The following is a 13,887-nucleotide window of genomic DNA, read 5'->3' as shown; positions in this document are numbered from 1 at the left end:
CTCCTCCACCGCCTCACTATATACCTGCTGTATACTCCTCCACCTCCTCACTATATACCTGCTGTATACTCCTACACCGCCTCACTATATACCTGCTGTATACTCCTCCACCGCCTCACTATATACCTGCTGTATACTCCTCCACCGCCTCACTATATACCTGCTGTATACTCCTCCACCGCATCACTGTATACTCCTCCACCGCCTCACTATATACCTGCTGTATACTCCTCCATCTCCTCACTATATACCTGCTGTATACTCCTCCACCTCCTCACTATATACCTGCCGTATATTCCTCCACCTCCTCACTATATACCTGCTGTATACTCCTCCACCTCCTCACTATATACCTGCTGTATACTCCTCCACCTCCTTACTGTATACCTGCTGTATACTCCTCCACCTCCTCACTATATACCTGCCGTATATTCCTCCACCTCCTCACTATATACCTGCTGTATACTCCTCCGCCTCACTGTATACCTGCTGTATACTCCTCCGCCTCACTGTATACCTGCTGTATACTCCTCCACCGCCTCACTATATACCTGCTGTATTCTCCTCCACCGCCTCACTATATACCTGCTGTATACTCCTCCACCGCCTCACTATATACCTGCTGTATTCTCCTCCACCGCCTCACTATATACCTGCTGTATACTCCTCCACCTCCTCACTATATACCTGCTGTATACTCCTCCACCGCCTCACTGTATACTCCTCCACCGCCTCACTATATACCTGCTGTATACTCCTCCATCTCCTCACTATATACCTGCTGTATACTCCTCCACCTCCTCACTATATACCTGCCGTATATTCCTCCACCTCCTCACTATATACCTGCTGTATACTCCTCCACCTCCTCACTATATACTCCTCCACCTCCTCACTATATACCTGCTGTATACTCCTCCACCTCCTCACTATATACCTGCTGTATACTCCTCCACCTCCTTACTGTATACCTGCTGTATACTCCTCCACCTCCTCACTATATACCTGCTGTATACTCCTCCACCTCCTCACTATATACTCCTCCACCTCCTCACTATATACCTGCTGCATACTCCTCCACCTCCTCACTATATACCTGCTGTATACTCCTCCACCGCCTCACTATATACCTGCTGTATTCTCCTCCACCTCCTCACTATATACCTGAGGTATACTCCTTCACCGCCTCACTATATACCTGCTGTATTCTCCTCCACCTCCTCACTATATACCTGCTGTATACTCCTCCACCTCCTCACTGTATACCTGCTGTATACTCCTCCACCTCCTCACTATATACTCCTCCACCTCCTCACTATATACCTGCTGCATACTCCTCCACCTCCTCACTATATACCTGCTGTATACTCCTCCACCGCCTCACTATATACCTGCTGTATTCTCCTCCACCTCCTCACTATATACCTGAGGTATACTCCTTCACCGCCTCACTATATACCTGCTGTATTCTCCTCCACCTCCTCACTATATACCTGAGGTATACTCCTTCACCTCCTCACTATATACCTGCTGTATACTCCTCCACTTTCTCACTATATACCTGCTGTATACTCCTCCACCTCCTTACTGTATACCTGCCGTATACTCCTTCACCTCCTCACTATATACCTGCTGTATACTCCTCCACTTCCACAGCAGGTATATAGTGACAAAATGAAGGAGTATACAGCAGGTATATATTGAGGAGGTGTATAAGTATACAGCAGGTATATAGTGAGGTGGAGGAGTATACAGCAGGTATATAGTGAGGTGGAGGAGTATACAGCAGGTATATAGTGAGGTGGAGGAGTATACAGCAGGTATATAGTGAGGTGGAGGAGTATACAGCAGGTATACAGTGAGGAGGTGGAGGAGTATACAGCAGGTATATACAGTAGTGTGGAGGTGGAAGAGTATACAGCAGGTATATACAGTAGTGTGGAGGTGGAAGAGTATACAGCAGGTATATACAGTAGTGTGGAGGTGGAAGAGTATACAGCAGGTATATACAGTAGTGTGGAGGTGGAAGAGTATACAGCAGGTATATACAGTAGTGTGGAGGTGGAAGAGTATACAGCAGGTATATACAGTAGTGTGGAGGTGGAAGAGTATACAGCAGGTATATACAGTAGTGTGGAGGTGGAAGAGTATACAGCAGGTATATACAGTAGTGTGGAGGTGGAGGAGTATACAGCAGGTATATAGACCTTCAGACCATGGTGTGATCCATCCCGTTCATTTGTAGCATACACTAAACACATCTCATGGTCATGGTACCATGTAACTCTGTGATACACACAGCCATGTCCACCATGCTTTGCCCACCATGCCCTCCTGTGTGGCATGACAACCATCCCCAGATATTCCTGTGCCACAGAGAACAATATACAACTATGAGGAGAAGACTGCGCTGTCATCAGCCAGACACTGAGCGGTGCGGACACCAGTGCCCACCAGTCCGGAGCCCCCCAGACACCACACATCAGCTGCTGGCATTGCGGCGGGCAGGTGACAGGAGCCATACACAGAAGGGCACAGAGCAGCGCTCGCACTAACCTCTCACCCGGGCGTAGCAGCAGCTGCACTGAGACAGGACTTTACGGAACAGGTTCTGGCAAGCACAGCCGTGGCGCGGTTTGCCCCCTCTCATAGCTCCCCAGGCATGGCGAGCCCGGTCCACAGCATGCCAAAGATGATGAGGCGGCAGCCCCGGTCTCTGCACTCAGCACAGCACAGAAGCACGGAGGAGAGGGAGGGAGGGACGAAGATGGCCGGGAGGAGCCGGCTCACATACTCTGTTATTATTGTACAGACGGGCTATGTAGAGAGGAGCCAGCTGCCGCTGATAAGCTCACCAGACTGCGCGCTACCGGCGAGCTCCAGACTGCGCGCTACCGGCGAGCTCCAGACTGCGCGCTACAGGCGAGCTCCACACTGCGCGCTACAGGCGAGCTCCACACTGCGCGCTACAGGCGAGCTCCAGACTGCGCGCTACAGGCGAGCTCCACACTGCGCGCTACAGGCGAGCTCCAGACTGCGCGCTACAGGCGAGCTCCACACTGCGCGCTACAGGCGAGCTCCACACTGCGCGCTACAGGCGAGCTCCAGACTGCGCGCTACCGGCGAGCTCCACACTGCGCGCTACCGGCGAGCTCCAGACTGCGCGCTACAGGCGAGCTCCACACTGCGCGCTACAGGCGAGCTCCACACTGCGCGCTACAGGCGAGCTCCACACTGCGCGCTACAGGCGAGCTCCAGACTGCGTGCTACAGGCGAGCTCCAGACTGCGCGCTACAGGCGAGCTCCAGACTGCGCGCTACCGGCGAGCTCCAGACTGCGCGCTACCGGCGAGCTCCACACTGCGCGCTACAGGCGAGCTCCACACTGCGCGCTACAGGCGAGCTCCAGAATGCGCGCTACCGGCGAGCTCCAGACTGTGCGCTACCGGCGAGCTCCAGACTGCGCGCTACCGGCGAGCTCCAGACTGCGCGCTACAGGCGAGCTCCACACTGCGCGCTACAGGCGAGCTCCAGACTGCGCGCTACAGGCGAGCTCCAGACTGCGCGCTACAGGAGAGCTCCAGACTGCGCGCTACCGGCGAGCTCCAGACTGCACGGCCTCATATACTGCTGATGGGAAGAGGCACGGGTGACTCTGTACCCTACTACACTGCCTGCTGTATACTCCTCTACCTCCTCACTGTATACCTGCTGTATACTCCTCCACCTCCTCATTGTATACCTGCTGTATACACCTCCACACTATATACCCGCTGCATACTCCTCCACCTCCTCACTATATACCTGCTGTATACTTCTCCACCTCCTCACTATACAACTGCTGTATACTCCTCCACCGCCTCACTATATACCCGCTGTATACTCCTCCACCTCCTCACTATATACCTGCTGTATACTTCTCCACCTCCTCACTATACAACTGCTGTATTCTCCACCGCCTCACTATATACCTGCTGTATACTCCTCCACCGCCTCACTATATACCTGCTGTATACTCCTCCACCTCCTCACTATATACCTGCTGTATACTCCTCCACCTCCTCACTATATATCAGCTGTATACTCCTCCACCTCCTCACTGTATACCTGCTGTATACTCCTCCATCTCCTCACTGTATACCTGCTGTATACTCCTCCACCTCCTCACTGTATACCTGCTGTATACTCCTCCATCTCCTCACTGTATACCTGCTGTATACTCCTCCACCTCCTCACTGTATACCTGCTGTATACTCCTCCATCTCCTCACTGTATACCTGCTGTATACTCCTCCACCGCCTCACTATATACCTGCTGTATACTCCTCCACCTCCTCACTATATACCTGCTGTATACTCCTCCACCTCCTCACTATATATCAGCTGTATACTCCTCCACCTCCTCACTGTATACCTGCTGTATACTCCTCCATCTCCTCACTGTATACCTGCTGTATACTCCTCCACCTCCTCACTGTATACCTGCTGTATACTCCTCCATCTCCTCACTGTATACCTGCTGTATACTCCTCCATCTCCTCACTGTATACCTGCTGTATACTCCTCCACCTCCTCACTGTATACCTGCTGTATAGTCCTCCACCTCATCACTATATACCTGCTGTATACTCCTCCACCTCCTCACTATATACCTGCTGTATACTCCTCCACCTCCTCACTGTATACTCCTCCACCTTCTCACTATATACCTGCTGTATACTCTTCCACCTCCTCACTATATACCTGCTGTATACTCCTCCACCTCCTCACTATATACCTGCTGTATACTCCTCCACCTCCTCACTATATACCTGCTGTATACTCCTCCACCTCCTCACTATATACCTGCTGTATACTCCTCCACCTCCTCACTATATACCTGCTGTATACTCCTCCACCTCCTCACTGTATACTCCTCCACCTTCTCACTATATACCTGCTGTATACTCTTCCACCTCCTCACTATATACCTGCTGTATACTCCTCCACCTCCTCACTATATACCTGCTGTATACTCCTCCACCTCCTCACTATATACCTGCTGTATACTCCTCCATCTACTCACTATATACCTGCTGTATACTCCTCCATCTCACTATATACCTTTTGTATACTCCTCCACCTCCTCACTATATACCTGCTGTATACTCCTCCACCTCGTCACTATATACCTGCTGTATACTCCTCCACCTCCTCACTATATACCTGCTGTATACTCCTCCATCTACTCACTATATACCTGCTGTATACTCCTCCATCTCACTATATACCTTTTGTATACTCCTCCACCTCCTCACTATATACCTGCTGTATACTCCTCCACCTCCTCACTATATACCTGCTGTATACTCCTCCACCTCCTCACTATATACCTGCTGTATACTCCTCCACCTCCTCACTATATACCTGCTGTATACTCCTCCACCTCCTCACTATATACCTGCTGTAGCCTCCTCTATTTTTTTCCTAAATATCTATTGTATGTGGAGTAGTCTACAGCAGATATATACCGAGGAGATGGAGGAGTATACAGTCTGTTTCAGTAGCTCCACAATCATGGGGAAGACTGCTGATTTGCCAGATGTCCAGAAGGCAGTCATTGACACACCTCACAATTAGGGGTAAGCCACAAAAGGTCATTGCTAAAGAAGCTGGCTGTTCACAGAGTGTTGTATCCAAGCATATTAATGGAAAGTTGAGTGGAAGGAAAAGTTGTTGCAGAAAAAGGTGCACAAGCAACCGGGGATAGCTGCAGCCTTGAAAGAATTGTAAAGAAAAGACTTCAAAAATTTGGGAGAGATTCACAAGGAGTGGACTGCTGCTGGAGTCATTGCTTCAAGAGCCACCACATACACACATATCCAGGACATGGGCTACAAGTGTCGCATTCCTTGTGTCAAGCCACTCATGACCAATAGACAACACCAGAAGTTTCTTACCTGGGGCAAGGAGAAAAGGAGCTGGACTGTTGCTCAGTGGTCCAAGGTGTTGATTTCAGATGAAAGTAAATTTAACATTTCATTTGGAAATCAAGGTCCCAGAGTCTGGAGGAACAGTGGAGAGGCCACAATCCAAGCTGCTTGAGGTCTAGTGTGAAGTTTCCACAATCAGTGATGGTTTGGGGAGCCATGTCATCTGCTGGTGTAGGTCCACTGTGTTTTATCAAGACCAAAGTCAGCGCAGCCGTCTACCAGGAAATTTTAGAGCACTTCATGCTTCCCTCTGCCGACAAGCTTTTTGGAGATGGAAATTTAATTCTCTAGCAGGACTTTGCACCTGTCTACACTGTCAGAAGTACCAATACCTGGGTTAAAAAGAACAGTATCACTGTGCTTGATTGGCCAGCAAACTCGCCTGACCTTAACCCCATAGAGAATCTGTGGAGTATTGTCAAGAGGAAGACGAGCTGAAGGCTGCTATCAAAGCAACCTGGGCCTCCATAACACCTCAGCAGTGCCACAGGCTGATCACCTCCATGCCACGCCGCATTGATGCAGTAATTGATGCAAAAGGAGCCCAACCAAGTATTGAGTGCATTTACTGAACATACATTTCAGTAGGCCAACAGTTCAGATTTTACAATAATTTTTCAAGCTGGTGTTATAAAGTATTCTAATTTAATGAGATAATGACTTTTGGGTTTTCATTGGCTGTAAGCCATAATCATCAACATTAGCAGAAATAAACATTTGAAATAGATCACTCTGTTCGTAGTGACTCTATATAATGAGTTTCACTTTTTGTATTGAAGAACTGAAATAAATTTACGCAGCGTCAAACCTTCAGTGGCCAAATGTCACAGCATTGTGGATGGGAATGGATATCTAGAAATCCCATGTCCACTATGCATCCACAGATGCCTGTGGATCACCTGCGGAGACTGACATCTTTCTAGTACGCAGCATGTCAATTTCAATAGCGTCTCCACAAGAGAAATGACATCAATACAAGGCATTGGATGCGGTAAATCTGCACGGTTCAGTGAACACATGCGGATTCACCTGCGTTCAATAGAAGACAGCAGCAAACATGCACTTCGTCCAAAGTGCTGCTAATTCGCACTCGGCCTTAGTCTTCCTCCATCTTCTGCAACCTTCATGTAGATCAAGTAATATACTCTTTTTAGAACTGTTCAGTATATAAAGCACTTGACCAGCCACTGAGCCGAGCCCCTGAGGAAACCACCTCCTGTGGTGATACATGTGGGATCCTTATTTACCTGAGTGACAATGCACATGGCTTTATTGTACAGTGTTTCTGCTTATCTCTTTTATATTAATTTGCTGTTGAATTATTTATACATTATTATCTGCATTGGACATTTTTTTTTGCTTATAGGCTATTTAACTTCACTTTAAGGGAAATATCTAATTATATTATTATATATATATATTATTATTATTTATATTTATTCTTGTGCCATTTTTTTTAAGCTTAGGAAACAGGCACAATGTGCACATTTATAAGTGTTTTTATTTGTCTTGTCTAGGTTATTGTGTTTGCTACATAACAAATAGTTATGTTGTTTAAATTTAGGAAGTGCAACCAATATTTTGTGTGTCTTTTTTTTCAAATTGTGTGTGATTTATACATATTTGCTTAGCACTCCATCAATATACAGGTAGTGCCTACTCCATTGGCAGTTTTTGGTAGTTGATTGGTTGCATGGTTCCCTCTCTTCTTCTAGTCTGTTTTAGTTTTTATTATTTTTGTTTTATTTTTTATTTTCTGCTGATCTGCATTAGGCCGCCGTCACACATGCGAGTTTTACGGACGTAAGAGCGCAGAATCTACGTCCGTAAAACTCGCAAAAAATACGGCACAATTATTCTCTATGCCCCTGCTCCTATTTGCCGTATTTTACTGATCAGTATTATACGGCTTTCTACGGCCGTACAAAATCGCAGCATGCTGCGTTTGTCACCGTACTGCGCAAGAAATACGCCAATGAAAGTCTATGGAAGCGTGAAAAATACGGATTACACACGGACAAGCAGTGTGACTTGCGAGAAATACGCAGCGCTGTTAGAGAGAAAAGCCGGTAATTCAGTGCGGTGTACAGTAAAATCACACTGACAGCTTACAGAAGAATAGGTAGAATAAATGTGTACACATAGAATAGGTATATATATATATATGTCAGTGAGACACATATATGTATATATATTAATATTTTTTCCAGCGCTATACAGCTTGAAAGCCGGTAATTCAATTACCGGCTTTTTCCTTCTCCTTCCTAAAACCCGACATGATTTGAGACATGGTTTACATACAGTAAACCATGTCTTCTCTCCATTTTTTTTGCAGATTCCACACTACTAATGTCAGTAGTGTGTATCTGCAAAATTTGGCCGTTCTAGCTCTTAAAATAAAGGGTTAAATGGCAGAAAAAATTGGCGTGGGCTCCCGCGCAATTTTCTCCGCCAGAGTAGTAAAGCCAGTGACTGAGGGCAGATATTAATAGCCTGGAGAGGGTCCACGGTTATTGGCCCCCCCCTGGCTAAAAATATCTGCCCCCAGCCACCCCAGAAAAGGCACATCTGGAAGATGCGCCTATTCTGGCACTTGGCCACTCTCTTCCCATTCCCGTGTAGCGGTGGGATATGGGGTAATGAAGGGTTAATGCCACCTTGCTATTGTAAGGTGCCATTAAGCCTAATTAATAATGGAGAGGCGTCAATTATGACACCTATCCATTATTAATCCAATACTAGTAAAGGGTTAAATAAAACACAAACACATTTTTTAAAATTATTTTAATGAAATAAAAACAATGGTTGTTGCAGTATTTTATTCAACGCCCAATCCAGTCACTGAAGACCCTCGTTCTGTGAGTAAAACAACATAATAAACCAACAATATACTTACCCTCCGCAGATCTGTAACGTCCAACGATGTAAATCCTTCTGAAGGGGTTAAAACATTTTGCAGCAAGGAGCTGTGCTAATGCAGGCTGCTCCTCGCTGCAAAACCCCAGGGAATGAGGCTAAAAATAGATCAATGATCTATATTTAGCTTCATTTGCGGTGAGGCGCCCTCTGCTGGCTGTTCATAGATCGTGGGAAATTACCTAGAAAGCTCCCAGGCTTTCTAGGCAAGTTCCCACGATCTATAAACATCCAGCAGAGGGCGCCTCACCGCAAATGAAGCTAAATATAGATCATTGATCTATTTTTAGCCTCATTCCCTGGGGTTTTGCAGCGAGGAGCAGCCTGCATTAGCACAGCTCCTTGCTGCAAAATGTTTTAACCCCTTCAGAAGGATTTACATCGTTGGACGTTACAGATCTGCGGAGGGTAAGTATATTGTTGGTTTATTATGTTTTTTTACTCACAGAACGAGGGTCTTCAGTGACTGGATTGGGCGTTGAATAAAATACTGCAACAACCATTGTTTTTATTTCATTAAAATAATTTTAAAAAATGTGTTTGTGTTTTATTTAACCCTTTACTAGTATTGGATTAATAATGGATAGGTGTCATAATTGACGCCTCTCCATTATTAATTAGGCTTAATGTCACCTTACAATAGCAAGGTGGCATTAACCCTTCATTACCCCATATCCCACCGCTACACGGGAATGGGAAGAGAGTGGCCAAGTGCCAGAATAGGCGCATCTTCCAGATGTGCCTTTTCTGGGGTGGCTGGGGGCAGATATTTTTAGCCAGGGGGGGGGCCAATAACCATGGACCCTCTCCAGGCTATTAATATCTGCCCTCAGTCACTGGCTTTACTACTCTGGCGGAGAAAATTGCGCGGGAGCCCACGCCAATTTTTTCCGCCATTTAACCCTTTATTTTAAGAGCTAGAACGGCCAAATTTTGCAGATACACACTACTGACATTAGTAGTGTGGAATCTGCAAAAAAAATGGAGAGAAGACATGGTTTACTGTATGTAAACCATGTCTCAAATCATGTCGGGTTTTAGGAAGGAGAAGGAAAAAGCCGGTAATTGAATTACCGGCTTTCAAGCTGTATAGCGCTGGAATAAATATTAATATATATACATATATGTGTCTCACTGACATATATATATATATATATATATACCTATTCTATGTGTACACATTTATTCTACCTATTCTTCTGTAAGCTGTCAGTGTGATTTTACTGTACACCGCACTGAATTACCGGCTTTTCTCTCTAATATATGTGTCTACTGACACATATATATATATATATATATATATATATATATATATATATATATAGACAGTATATATATATTTTCTTTTCTTTTTGGGACACATGGATCACTTCTATAGCGGTATGTTGGTTTTGCTAGCCTGCGAGAAAACCACGCAGTACGGATGCCATACGGATTACATACGGAGGATGCCATGCGCAAAAAACGCTGACACACCCTGCCTACGGAGGAGCTACGGACCACTTTTTTCGGGACTTTTCAGCGTATTACGGCCGTAATATACGGACCGTATTGTTTTACGCTGTGTGTGACGCCGGCCTTATGGTTTTCACCAATATGGCTTTTGATATGGATACACGGCAGGCTTTGCTGCATAAACAGCCCTCTAGGGGTTTTGTTTGAAGATATGGTGAACATAGATATTATTAGATTATCTATAGAATTAATTGAAGCACACAAACTTGCAAACAGACTGTGGTGGAATATCTGCAGTTTAGAGGATTATAGGTAATGTTCCATGGACTTAGACCCCAATTAATGAAGACTGGTGAATTTCTCGCCGATCTTGATGAAGTCGCGTGGTGGAGTTTTGAAGAATTGCACGGCTCATCATGATCTGGGAGCGTCTGACCATTGGCATGCACCTCTGCCATGACCTCTTAGAGACCGAAGAGTGATTTCTGGTGTAGGAAACGCTACAGCTCATTATGAATTTGATGAGGTGTGTAGTCATGCTCCCGCCATACCCCTGCCCAGCCTATTTCTGCAGAGATAATAAAAATAACTTAAAAAATATAAGGGCCTTTAGATAGAATCCAGGTCAATGCCAGATATAACTTTAAAAAGAAAAAGAGTAATAATGCAGTATCAAATTCAAGTGAGCTTACCAATGATTTATTATAATCGGAAACCAGCAACGCCGAGAGATAAGACAAGGCGGTTCATTCCAAACATAAGAGGCCCGACAACACACTCCAACCTCAACCAAATGCTCTAGAATGAGAAGCAATTGGAAGTAGGGTTGACTTATGATAGGCTACGTTCACACTAGCGTTGTGCGCCGCTGCGTCGGCAACGCGACGCACAACGCACCGAAAAACGCGTGCAAACGCACGCAAAAACGCTGCGTTTTTCGACGCGTGCGTAATTTTTTGACGAAAATCGGACGCAAGAAAAATGCAACTTGTAGCGTTTTCTTGGTCCGACGCTAGCGTCAAAAAAGACGCACGTGTTGGAAAACGCAACAAGCAAAAACGCATGCGTCCCCCATGTTAAACATAGGGGCGCATGACGCGTGCGTCGCCGCTGCGTCACCCGACGCTAGCGCGACGCACACTAGCCGAACGCTAGTGTGAACGTAGCCTTAAATTGATGATTTGTAGACCATCTCCGTACAAATGATTGCACCTTGAAAGGTCTAGGTCTATGCTGAAAAGTAGCCTAACCTTTTCCCCAATGGCGAGGCTGGATACATTAACATTTGTTAAAGATTAGTGATGAGCGAGTGCACTCATTATTCGGGTATTCCCAGCTCGGGTGATCTCTGAGTATTTGTTAGTGTTCAGAGATTAAGTTTTCATCGCCTCAGCTGAATGATTTACAGCTACTACCCAGCCTGAGTACATGTGGGGGTTGCCTGGTCGCTGGGGAATCCCCACATGTAATCAAGCTGTCTAGTAGCTGTAAATCATTCAGCTGTGGCGATGAAAACTAAATCACCGAACACTAACAAATACTCGGAGACCACCGGAGTGTGCTAGGGAAAACCTGAGCAACGAGTACACTCGCTCATCACTATTAGGCTAGTTTTACACTAGCGTCGGAATCTCCCCGTCGCAATGCGTCGGGCAGAGATTCCGACGCTAGCGTTTAATGCACTGCACAACAGAGGCAGCGGATGCATTTCTCCGGCGTATCCGCTGCCCCATTGTGAGGTGCGGGGAGGTGGGGGCAGAGTTCCGGCCGCGCATGCACGGTCGAAAAAAGCGGTCCGTCAGGAGCAAAAAACGTTACATGTAGCGTTTTTTGCTCCCGACGGTCCGCCAAAGCACGACGCATCCGTTGCACGACGGATGCGACGTGTGGCAATCCGTCGCAATGCGTCGTCAATACAAGTCTATGGGGAAAAAATGCATCCTGCAAGCACTTTTGCAGGATGCGTTTTTTCTGCAAAACGACGCATTGTGACGGATTGCAGTTAACGCTAGTGTGAAAGTAGCCTTAAGGTACCTTCACACTAAACGAAATCGCTAGCGATCCGTGACGTTGCAGCGTCCTGGCTAGCGATATCGTTCAGTTTGACACGCAGCAGCGATCAGAATCCTGCTGTGATATCGCTGGTCGGGGCTAGAGGGCCAGCACTTTCTTTGGTCGCTGGCTCTCCCGCTGACATCGCTGAATCGGCGTGTGTGACACCGATTCAGCGATGTCTTCGCTGGTAACTAGGGTAAACATCGGGTTACTAAGCGCAGGGCCGCGCTTAGTAACCCGATGTTTACCCTGGTTACCATCCTAAAAGTAAAAAAACAAATGCTTCATACTTACCTTCCGCTGTCTGTCCCTCGGCGCTGTGCTTTCCTGCACTCACTGTGAGCACAGCGGCCGGAAAGCAGAGCGGTGACGTCACCGCTCTGCTTTCCGGCCGCTGTGCTCACAGCCAGTACAGAGAAGCAGAGCGCCGGGGACAGACAGCGGTAGGTAAGTATGTAGCGTTTGTTTTTTTTACTTTTAGGATGGTAACCAGGGTAAACATCGGGTTACTAAGCGCGGCCCTGCGCTTAGTAACCCGACATTTACCCTGGTTACCGGCATCGTTGGTCGCTGGAGAGCTGTCTGTGTGACAGCTCTCCAGCGACCAAACAGCGACGCTGCAGCGATCCGGATCGTTGTCGGTATCGCTGCAGCGTCGCTAAGTGTGAAGGTACCTTTAATGATGTATACCTCTTTGCAGGCACTATCTTTCAAATTGTTGTATTATCAGCCAAAAGTGACACAAAACCTTTTAGTGGAAGACAGACAAGTTTTCTGGGTAAAGAAAATCTTTAACATAATCCCTCAACCTTTAAGATTAATCTCAAATTGTTTCCAGCTTTGTATATCATCTTTATCTTGGCTTGTAATGATAAGATCATTAGCATTCGAAACAAATGGTGGATTTATCTTGTGAAGAACAAAGTTCTGGAATCCACTACCCCAAGATATAAGGACCATCCACAATTTGCATAGTTTAGGCGCTCCCTAAAAACACTGTTGGAATAAGTTTAAATGCAACAACTCCATTCCTGTTGTAGTCTGCATTGAATGTCTATGAGTGTTCATTTGTCAGCTATGCTGTGATTGTTAAAGTTTGTACAAAAAGGTCAGAGGACTCTCACTGATTGCATCATTCTGCTGCTGTTTCCTTCACAGAGAGACATGTGTTACATGGACTAGATTATATCGGTAGTTACTGTCAAAGCTTTCTTATTTTGTTCCAGTTCAAGCTGCATATATTAAACACAGTTTGCCTTACGTTGGATTCTGCTGCTTATATGAAGTAACACGCGCTGCTGTGGTAATACTCCGGCTAACAGGTTATGGGCCCAGCCACCGGAAAGTAAATGGTAAAAAGCCCAGTCACCGGAATAAGCAGCGAGCCAAGCGCAGACAGCACAGAGGAACCCCCGGAATACAAGGACACCGGAACGCAAAGGTACCGCAGTGTACAGAGCACCGGACAGCGCAGCTTAAAGGGCCAGTAAC

At 46.4% G+C, this 13,887-nt stretch overlaps 1 protein-coding gene across 3 annotated transcripts in view; it reads right to left on the bottom strand.

The window, feature by feature from the left end:
• ARHGEF25 (Rho guanine nucleotide exchange factor 25) overlaps positions 1–13,887 on the bottom strand; it is a 540,759-nt gene that overhangs the window by 304,369 nt on the left and 222,503 nt on the right. Inside the window, exon 1 of one of the 3 annotated variants that reach the window (XM_069758579.1) lies at positions 2,557–2,920. The exons of the other annotated variants lie outside the window; for them this stretch is intronic. Within the exon in view, the coding sequence (XP_069614680.1) occupies positions 2,557–2,650 (94 nt within the window). The 5' untranslated portion in view covers positions 2,651–2,920. Of the gene's footprint in view, positions 1–2,556; positions 2,921–13,887 lie in introns of those variants that run through there. 3 annotated transcript variants of the gene reach the window in all.

The sequence above is a fragment of the Ranitomeya imitator genome, chromosome 3 (assembly GCF_032444005.1).
Source record: "Ranitomeya imitator isolate aRanImi1 chromosome 3, aRanImi1.pri, whole genome shotgun sequence".
Classification (NCBI taxonomy): Eukaryota; Metazoa; Chordata; class Amphibia; order Anura; family Dendrobatidae; genus Ranitomeya; species Ranitomeya imitator.
Note: the sequence above shows the minus strand (reverse complement) of the source record. Positions and strands in the feature narration are given on the sequence as shown.